General features: G+C 37.2%; 1 protein-coding gene across 5 annotated transcripts in view; it reads left to right on the forward strand.

The window, feature by feature from the left end:
* Positions 1-10,932, forward strand: part of ZDHHC17 (zinc finger DHHC-type palmitoyltransferase 17) — a 189,910-nt gene that overhangs the window by 82,423 nt on the left and 96,555 nt on the right. For 4 of the 5 annotated variants that reach the window (XR_007402232.1, XR_004804989.2, XM_025439403.3 and 1 more), the window contains exons 15-16: positions 75-232; positions 955-1,049. Coding sequence is in view for 3 of the 5 variants with exons in the window: in XM_025439403.3 (XP_025295188.1) it covers positions 75-232; positions 955-1,049 (253 nt within the window). In the remaining 2 variants the exon portion in view is untranslated. Of the gene's footprint in view, positions 1-74; positions 233-954; positions 1,050-3,875; positions 6,763-10,932 lie in introns of those variants that run through there. The other variant, XM_025439404.3, reaches the window with a different exon arrangement.

Here is a 10,932-nt window from a genome sequence, read left to right on the forward strand (position 1 = left end):
TGCCTACATCAGATGCCTTTGTGAGGTGGTTGGATGATTATTGAGTAAATGTGAACCTTCTGACCTCATTTTAGACTGGGGACTCCACTGTGAGACCACTTACACCAAGGATGGATTTTGGACATATATCACTCAAATTGCTACATGTTCACCTTGGATGTTTTGGATGTTTCTGAACAGTGTTTTTCATTTCATGTGGGTGGCTGTATTACTCATGTGTCAGATGTACCAGGTATGTACGTGATTGGTTCTTCAGTGCACTAAAAACAGTGCTTCATTCCTTGTTAAAAGACAATAATGAAGTCTCTTTCTTAATCACTTCTACTTTCCAAGGATTAAAATTTTCAATTCACTTTTCTTAATCTTCCTTTATTCTTTCTTTACTTTTCCTTTGCTCTTCCTTTCTTTTCCTTTCCTTTCTACCTCCCACTTTCCTTCCCCCTCTCCTTCTTATATTATGAACTTTGTTCTTACATTATGATTTTTCAGTACTGCTTTTGACAGAACTTACTTCTGTTCCTGATTCAGATAGAGCCATTTGGATATAGGTGTGAGCTTAGATCAATGATGCCATTAGTTTTGTGTTTATTGGGAATGTTTTATTATCTACAAATATCAGTATTTTTCAAGAGCCTTTTTTTAATTAAGGATTTTTTTAAAAGCTCAAATTTTTAAGGGGCTGATGGAAAAGTGGTCTATGTAAATAGTGTCCATCTCTCCCCGTGTACAATGCCAGATAACCTGTTTTTTAAACATTTTCCTATTTAACTGGCTGCTTTTCACAGGAGTCAAAGTGATATCGTGTAAACTAGTTTGATGATCTCCTCATGGAAAAAGCAAAAACAAATGTCATCATTTTTCTCTCCATCCTATTCCTCTTGAATATTAACTTATTTTACATTAATATTTATTTTACATCAGAGAATTAATGATTTGCTTTTTCTTACCTCTTAGATATCATGTTTAGGTATTACTACAAATGAAAGAATGAATGCCAGAAGATACAAGCACTTTAAAGTCACAACAACATCTATTGAAAGCCCATTCAAGTATGTACATGTTTATAAATTTAGTATTTTCTTTTGGCATATAAGTTAGCAAATATCTAGTGAATATGTCAAAGAGAAATATTTTTTGGGTATGTCAATAGGATATGAAACGTTTCTTTTGCTTAGCAATATGTAAAAGAGCTCATAAATCCTACTGCATTCTAGGGTTTCTTCCAGACATAGCAGTGGTTAGTTTACCATAACTTAAAAATTATCACATTAACTGTATATAAATTTGTAGCATTCTTTTTTCTTCATTGCACAATCCAAACGCTATTGATTTACTAACAGTTAGTAATATAATGATAATGTATAATGATAAACATGTATCATTATACATTAACATTCAGCTTTAACCTTGCAGTAAGTTTTTACAAATTTTCATTGACAAATGTATCCAGAGAATTGAAATACGATTTAAAAAATACAATAATTGAAATTCATATTTAGGGAAACTTCTCAGTGCAAATTATTGTATTTGCTCTGTGCATGACACAAAAATATCCATACGCATAGTTTTATTTTTCCTTTTTCTAATTGAGGTATAATTGACATATAACATTATATTAATTTCAGATGTACTACATAATGATTCAGTATTTGTGTATATTACAAAATGACCAGCACGATAAGCCTGGTTAACATTTGTCACCAAACACAGCCACAGAATTTTTTTTCTTGTGATGAGAACTTCTAAGATGTGTCTTGGCAACTTTCAAGTATACAACAGAGTATTATTAGCCATAGACATTACATTATATCCCCATGACTTACCAATTTTATAGCCCTAAGTTTGTGCTTTTTGACTTCCTTCACCCATTTTGCCCACACTCCACCCTCTTCCTCTGCCAACCACCAGTCTGTTCTGTGAGCTTGGTTTTTGTTTATTTGTTTAGATTCCATATATAAGTGAAACTACATGGTTTTTGTCTTTATCTTTCTAATTTATTTCACCTACAGTAATGCCCTCAGTGCCTATTCCTGTTGTCACAAATGTTAAGATTTCCTTTTTTATGGCTGAATAACATTCTGTGTGTATGTATGTGTGTGCCATATATGTGTGTGTGTGTACGCACATACATATGCACACACACAACACATTTCTTTATTCATTCATCCACTGATGGGCACTTAGGTGGTTTCCATGTCTTGGCTATTGTAAATAATGCTGCAGTGAACTTGAAGGCACATGTATCTTTTGGAGTTAGTGTGGGTTTTTCTGTTTGTTTCTTGTTCTTTTATTTTTAGAGGGTTTTTTTTTTTGGGGGGGGTGGGGGGAGTAGATAAATACCCAGAATTGGAATTGCTGGATCATATAGTAGGTAGCATCATCTTTAATTTTTTTAAGGACCTCATACTGTGTTGCTAGTGGCTGCATCAGTTTACCGTCCCACGAGTAGTGCACAAGGGTTCCCTTTTCTCCACAGCCTCACCAACACCTGTTATTTCTTGTCTTTTTGATGAGAGCCGTTTTAACAGGTGTGAGGTACTATCTCAGTGTGAGTTTGGTTTGCATTTCCTTGAAGATTAGTGATATTGAGCATCATTTCATGTATCTGTTGGCCATCTATAGATCTTTGGAAAAATGCCTCTTCAGATCTTTTGCCCATTTTCTGATTTTTTTTCTTTTGAGTTGTAGGACTTCTTTTTGCTCTCAAATTTTATGAGTTCTTTCTTTATATATTTTGGGTATTAATCCCTTATCAGATATATGATCTGCACAAATTCTTTCCCATTCAGTAGTTGCCTTTTCATTTTGTTGGTTTCTTTTGCAATACAGAATCTTTCTATTTTGATATAGTGTCACTTGTTTATTTTGTATTTGTTGCCTTTGCTTTTGGTGTCCTATTAAAAATTTCACCACCAAGACCTATGTCAAGGAGCTTTACCGCATGTTTTCTTCTAGCAGCTCTGTAGTTTCAAATCTTGCACTCAAGTCTTTAACCCATTTTGAATTAATTTTTGTGTATAGTGTAAAATAGTGGTCCTCCGATTTCATTTTTTTTGCACTTGGCTGCCCAGTTTTCCCATCACCATTTATCAAGGAGATTGTCTTCTGTGTGTGTGTGTGTGTGTGCGTGTGTGTGTGTATAAAATCTTCTATTTAGTCTGATGCTAAGAAGTAGTTTCCTAATTATATGAAATACTTAAAACTTTTAAATTTTACTCAAGCTACTTGCCTACTACCTTCAAGCTTTTGTAATGCTATTAATTATTGCATGCTTCTGGAAAGCATACAAACCTTTAAATAAAAGCAAAAATAAAGGAGTCAGTTGAGTAGTTTTGAGAATTCTCCCATAGGCATGATTGTTATATAAAATGTAAAACTGTGACTGTTTTTCCAGAGGTGTTCTTGAAGTCCTAAAATTCCCTGAACTTATCCTTGACGTTTCTTTTCTTAAATTGTAACTTTTAGATACATTGCCAGCTTCAGAATGCTATTTGTAATTATTTCGTCTTTACATTCTCAATTTTGGATGTAGTTTGTCTCCTTGCCAAAGAGCCACCCATCAAGGAAAGGTTTTATCAAAAGTTACATATGACACAGGAATGAGAGAGATGCAGATTTGAATAACTTTAAAATATCATGGTGTAACCCATTAAACTAGCAAAAGAGAGAAGAAAAATTAGTGTTGGGAGAGCCATGAAGAAACACGAATGCATATATATTTTGTAAAGTTATAAACAGGTTCTATCTGGCAAGTACCCTGAGTTTTTAAGTTTAGAAAAAAAATATATTTAACACCAAAATTATATTAAACTCGTGTATTAAATTATTATACTAATAGACTTTTTCTTTTCTTTTTGTTGCGGGGGGTGTTATAGCCATGGATGTGTGAGGAATATTATAGACTTCTTTGAATTTCGATGCTGTGGCCTCTTTCGTCCTGTTATCGTGGACTGGACCAGGCAGTATACAATAGAATATGACCAAATATCAGGATCTGGGTACCAGCTCGTGTAGCAACATCTTTATCCTATGAAGCATATTGCTGAGTGGTGCCTGAAAATTGTGTCTGTCCGTGTCTCTCTCACACTCGAATCCACACTTTTTGAACAATAGCATGCTATATGTAGGGCTAACAGTGAATTTTACAGTCTTTTTTTCAACACTTTTATTAACAAAAGTAAACATGGACAGAGCACACTGCCACTTCTGGGAAGAATAAAGATCATTAAAGGAATTTTAATGGTTCTTAATGTGGGAATTCACAACATACTCAACTTTTTGGTTTTGTTCTCATAACATTTTTCACAAAGAAAGAGTGAACTTATTCTGTTGACAGACATGGTATACTGATTAGAAATGTTCGATTTTAGCTAAAACTAAATTTATGGTATACGGCTAAATTTTATGATGCAATCTACTATGACTATTGCATTTAATTCCAGGAGAGTTGTCTCAAATTGATTCAGGCTAGTATTATGTACATTTTAGAATGTACATGTAAATACTGTGATAAAAATCATGTGGTTTTATTAGGGATCTACTGTAATATGTCTTCAAGGGCACAAGAAAATAATGTTCACAAAAATATGTGCTAACAATATTTTATCGCCATCAGCTGTTGCAATGCTGATATATTTCTAGTTCAGTGAAATAATTTGTAGTAACCTTGCTCTGAGGTTTTATGGTCTGATAATAAAGCACTTGCATGAGTATAGTAAGTCATGTTATTTTGTTCAAACTTAAAAAGCCCTACTAAGTGCATGATACACCTCATAGAATGTTATACTAGCACATACTATCCAGTAAAGCATAAATTAGAATTTAATTTGATGTGCACAAACAGTCCAATTTTTAAGAGTTGAGGTAATTTCAAGGCAGAACAAATAAGTTAATGCAAAATTCTCAGTAATAGAGATAAATGGATATACTTCTAGAATTCTGAGCTGCAAAATAAATTGTAGACAAAATAATGGAGTTTAGCTAAAGATGGAGCATGATCTCTGTACATATAGCACATGCGAATAAAAGAAAAGCTAATGGTATATTCTGGTTTTTAAAAAATGACCTATCTGAAAGAATTTAATCCTCAAGATTATTTCAATTTTCCCAATATTGAATGTTTTGAAATTTGTTAATGCTGTCTGAAACAGTTTCAGAAAGATTTTCTTACTGTTAAATGTGATGCACTGATCAGTTTTTGTTGCAGCATTTCCATACTCTCACGGTGAACTGTTAGTCACTGCTTCCATAAATATTGTTTACAGAGTGAGACTTGGGTTAGTCCTCTTAAGTGCTGTAGCAAACTGTGGTTCAAGCAACCTGTGGGAAACCTGTGAGAGGGAATGGGCTTGGGGGGAGGGTGGGAAAAGAGTGGTCGGACTGCTGACAGATCCTAGACCAGTGTAAAGATTGTGTATCTGTATATAAATAATTTATCAAATAGTTTTCTCTTTGTGTCTATATGTGTTAGTGTATTTAAAGCTGCTCATTTCATTTTATCCAACCAAAAAGAAAAGGGAGATAACTAATGAGCTTCTAGTGATGTTCAATATTGCTGTTAATAGGCATTTATACCCTGCAAGTTCACTGCATGTCTGATGCTTGGTAAAATTAGTATTCTCTGTAAAAAGCAGATCACAGGTATTAAAGCAATCTAGTGGTATACCCGCCCCTTGCCTTAGTAAGAGGAGCAGTGAAACTGTATATAGTTGATGTTCAGTATTTCCAAGTACATTTTTATATAGTAGTTTCTTTGACCATAAGTCACACATCGAAAAGATTACCTTTAGTGTATTTGAGTGTTTTAATATTAGAAAATTGGCATACGTACTTTATTTTTGAAAAGGGAAAAGATGGGTGTGGGGTGGCAATAGCATTGTGCCATTTTGTCATAGAATGTAAAAAATTGGTTAACTTTACAAATGTCTCTGCTAGTTTTGACTACTAATTGGGGGAAATTTTAGATAATTTTTAAATTCAAAGTTATTTATAAAAGGCTAGAATTTGTTTTAATTTTTTGTATTTTGAGCCACTTCACATGAAGACTCAGTTGCAATTTTTATTGAATACATTTTTATTAACAGTCGAATACAATGGTGGGATTCTCAGAGTTTGGATAAGAGTGTTGTTACCATGTTCTTTCTTTGTGGTACAATATTCTTTTCAGTGCAAAAGAGATGTCTTTCAGTTAAATACTTTAGATCTATAAGTACATGGAAAATATTAGCAATGTTAATGCTTTAGTACTAACCATCTCACAGTACCAGTGAAATCTGTAACTTAGAGATGGTCAGATGGTCAGGAGCCAACTATGCAGCAGTGTACCGTACCGTCTGTTTACTTATTTTGTAAGTCCTGTGTGTGGATCCAGCTTAACCCAGTTCTAAAGTTGTGTATGAAGGTGACCCTTTTGGGAATAGTTCATAGCAGCTTAATTGGATACTTTTAGCAAATAGGAACTTATTTCTCAACCTCGGACATGAATTACTTCTCTGGAGGTTTTTTTCCCCTTCATATTTTTTGTTGTTCCCAGGAATTCATTTGAAATGTTAATAGGCATAAAACTGCATCGTTATACTTAAGCTATGGGTATTTTTATTTTATATTTTATTTATAACTGTGCCAAGTATTATTTTGCTACTTACCGTGTTACTCTGTGGAAAGAAAAACCTGTAAAGTGTTTAATAAATTAGTTCTCCTTACATAAATTAAATCTGTCAAAATTTTGTAAAATATTAATCAGAATAAATATTGACTCTTAAATGTGTGCTTGCCTGTTATTTCACTCAGTTCACGTCAAGAAACTGAGGACACTCTGGGAGTGGTACCTGTGATACGGAAAGATTCTTTGTGTATTTATATCTGGGTCAACTAGGAATCAAGTAGCAGGACTAGAAATTAGCAAAAGTAGAAGGTGGTGATAGTATTCCTTCAAGAAATCCAATACTGTGTGTATGTAATTAGTGTTTTTTTATGAAGATTTTATTTATTTATTCATAGAGAGACAGAGAGAGGCAGAGACACAGGCAGAGGGAGAAGCAGACTCCATGCAGAGAGTCGGACGTGGGACTCGATCCAGGGTCTCCAGGATCATGCCCTGGGCTGCAGGCAGCGCTAAACCGCTGTGCCACTGGGGCTGCCCTGTAATTAGTATTTTTTAAATAAAAGGAATAAATTTTTCTTTAAGAATTTTGGATTCCATAGAGTATTAGGATGCTCAGGGACTGTATGAATCTCCAAATTTTATTTTATTTTATTCCTTCTTAAAATATTTTACTTCTTTATTCATGAGACACACACAGAAGCAGAGACACAGGCAGAGGGAGATGCAGGCTTCAGGCAGGGAGCCCAACGCGGGACCGATCCTGAGACCGCTGGAATCACGCCCTGGGTCGAAGGCATACGCTCAACTGCTGAGCCACCCAGGCGTCCCTAAATCTCCAGATTTTAAATCTAAGTGCTGTCTAAAGACACCAGGGTAAAATTTTGGAAAAGGAAACCTACCAAACATTGATCTCAGTTACTTGAAAAGCTGTGCAGGACAACTTCTTTATTGGGGAATTTAGAAAGCAAAAATTGTGAAGGAACTCTTTGCTTCCTGTTCACAGGATTGTTTATGGTTTAATTGAGAACCCAGTCATAGTAAATATTTTCAGATTGGACTAATACTCATTTCACGATTATCTTATGATACTTGAAGTGATCCCTCCAGAGCTTTATAGAGCTCAGGTAACAATATTTTGAACAAAAGTAAAAATGAAGCAAATTCTACAGCAGGCCATCTATGATAAGGATATCTGGTTCTAAGTTTTAGAGATAACTGGAAACCAGTGATACATATCAGGTCAGGAAGTCTTAGCTTCTTGTCAAAAAGAAAATTTCAGTTCCACAAAGTTGTTGGTATAGAGTTATTAAATATCTTTATGTGATGTATAAAATAGAGAAGTCTGTAAATCCAAGTGGAATATTCAAAACGTTCCTTGATCTAGGTCGGCTAAGTCTGTACATCCAAGTGGAATATTCAAAACGTTCCTTGATCTAGGTTGGCTAAGTCACAAACTCCAGGAAACTAGTAGATGTGCCTTTTAAAATTTTTTTGCCTTTGGAGTATGAATTTTTTGCTCAGAATATCTATCATCAGACATTTATTTGGATTGAAAAAAATACATTTTAATAGACAGCCGTGTTTCTAGTACTCAGAAGGAGGGACTGTTCCCATTCAAAGCATCAGAAAGCCTCATTGCTGTTGGTTCAGCTTGGTTCTGTAGGTTTACAGTTTTCATCAGATTTGGAAATTTCTCAGTCATTATATCTTTAAATATTTGCTTTCCCTCCCCACCCCCCCGGCTTTTCAGGAAACCCCAGTTACACATGTATTAGGCCACTTGGGATTGTCCTACAGCTCACTGATCAACTCATCTTTTTTTTTTTTTTTTTTTTTTAATTTATTCGTGAGAGAGACAGAGAGAGGCAGAGACACAGGCAGAGGGAGAAGCAGGCTCCACGCAGGGAGCCCGACGTGGGACTTGATCCCGGGACCCCAGGATCACACCCTGGGCCCAAGGCAGGCGCCAAACCACTGAGCCACCCAGGGATCCACGTTTTTTTAAAAGATCTTATTTATTCATGAGAGACAGAGAGAGAGGCAGAGACACAGGCAGAGGGAGAAGCAGGCTCCATGTGGGGAGCCCGACACAGGACTCGATCCCGGGACTCCAGGATCACGCCCTGGGCTGAAGGTGACGCTAAACCGCCGAGCCACCTGGGCTGCCCATGACTAGTAATTTTTGATTGGATGCCAGACACTGTGAACTGGATGCTAGGTATTTCTGTATTCCTACAAAAAGTGCAGAGCTTTGTTCTGAAACGCACTTACTTAGAAGCTCCAGGCCTTTCAGGATTTATTACTAAGCAAGACTTGATAGGCAGGACCCCAGTGGTGGTCAGTTTGTTTTAATTAGTCCCCATTGCTGAGGCAAGACCTGTGTGCTCCGTCTGAAACAGCACGACTCGTATTTCCCATCTCACTGGTGGGAATGAACCGGCTCTATTCTCAGCTCCTTAAGCACCAGACGTTGGTCTAGGTCTTGCAGTTAGTTTGCTCTCTGGTCTTGGGTGTTACCTCACATGCATGCACGATTCAGCCCTCCGCTGGTCGTAGTCTGCATGCGTGTGGTTTCCTGTGCAGCTCTCTCCGGTCCCTCAAACTCGAGTTGCCGGGGTCCCTCCGGGCTCAGCTCAGTCTCCACTCAGTGCCTTCCAGCCCCACCGGTGTTCTCCCTCTTTGTGCCACAGCTACAGCCTGGAAACTCCCTAAAGCAGTAAGCTTTGTTAATCCTGGGACTGGTCTCATTTTGCCTGTAACTGTTCGTTGTTGCCTGCTGTCCAGTGTTTACAAACCATATTTTTTTCCATGTAACTTGTGGTTTTGGTTGTTTCAAGTGAGAGGGTAAATCTGGCCCTGTTGTTTTCACTTTGCTTTAAGTAGAAGTCTGAGTTAATACATTTCTTTAATTTCTAATATGGAAAATGCTGATAGATGTAATTGGTCATAAGCAAAAGCTCCTTGGGGTCCCTTAATAATTTAAGAATGTAAAGGCATCCTGAGATTTAAAAAAATTTGAGAACCAATGATTCAGACCAACATTGCCCAGCACTTAAGGTGTTAGTGGTTCCATGGCCAACTAATTTGGTGTAAGGCTCTGAAGTTAAAACAGAAAGCAAGCAAGCAGGCTTCTCAACTACAGGCTCTCCAGGCCTTCAACGTGCTAGTGTGTGATTCATATATTTATATATACATATTTATACCTCGATACAGGTTGATAGCAATACTTCCATATGGCATTTTAATATCACATTTGGATTGCTTTGGGGGCTGCCCTATTGACCTAACATCCAGATATCGAAGGTGATTCATCCCAGAGCAGTCTACCCAAAGCCAAGTTCTCTATTCTCCTCCGGGAGTCACTGGTAACTAATTTTACAATTCTGTAGTAACTGTTTTGTTGTGGCTCCCAATTTAATTTTTATTACAAGTGGCTGTCTCAATTGTTTATTGGGTAGAAATCTCAAATTACTACGCACCTGGCATTTAGAGTATTTTCCTCTCCGATATCTAGGAGTATCTACAATTTCAGAAATTTAATAGGTATGGGAAAGTGGGTTGTGTGTGTGTGGGGGGGGAGTTTAATAGATCCATTTTGGTTATCTATAGCTGCCTAATCAACCACTCAAAGATTTAGTGGCCTAAAAATGGTATTTTTGTTCATAAGTCTCTAGTTTGGTCAGGACTTGACAGGAATAGCTTATTCTGTTCCACTTGGTGTCAGCTGGGGTGGTTCAAAAAACAAGACCAGAATAATCTGAAGGCTTGCTCACTCATGCCGGCTGATACTGGCTGATGGGCGAAATCTCAGCCAAGGCTACGGCTGTAGCATCTCCCCGTAGCCCCTTCGTGTGTTGGGCTTCCTCAGAACATGGTGGCTGAGTTCCAAGAGTTAGCATCTGAAGCGAAAGACACAGGCAAAAGCCATACTGTCTTTACTGATCTTGTCTCGTCCATCGTATTGTGCTGGTTAAAAACTAGTCACTAGGGTTGGCCTTTATTCAGAGGGAGGGGAGAATCAGTCTCCAGGTTTTGATGGGAATGTCCAAGAATCCGTGGGCAGGTTTTAAAACTACCACATAGGGAATTAGAAGCTACTCCGTAAGCCTTCTTTCATGCGGCCTAACTCCATTTATTGCTGGTTAACCGCCCCCAGGCTAACACAAAGGCCTTCTCCTCTGCCACAGTGGAACTTGGCTTCTAAGACATCGATGAGGTGCTCAGGGCCGTGATGCATGAATTCTTTTCCCTAGTACTTCCTCACGATGGACATCTTCCCACGGAGTCCCTGCTATGTTTTTGATGGCCTGCCCAGCACAGCCCCTGTA

The sequence above is a fragment of the Canis lupus genome, chromosome 15 (genome assembly GCF_003254725.2).
Source record: "Canis lupus dingo isolate Sandy chromosome 15, ASM325472v2, whole genome shotgun sequence".
Lineage (NCBI taxonomy): Eukaryota > Metazoa > Chordata > Mammalia > Carnivora > Canidae > Canis > Canis lupus.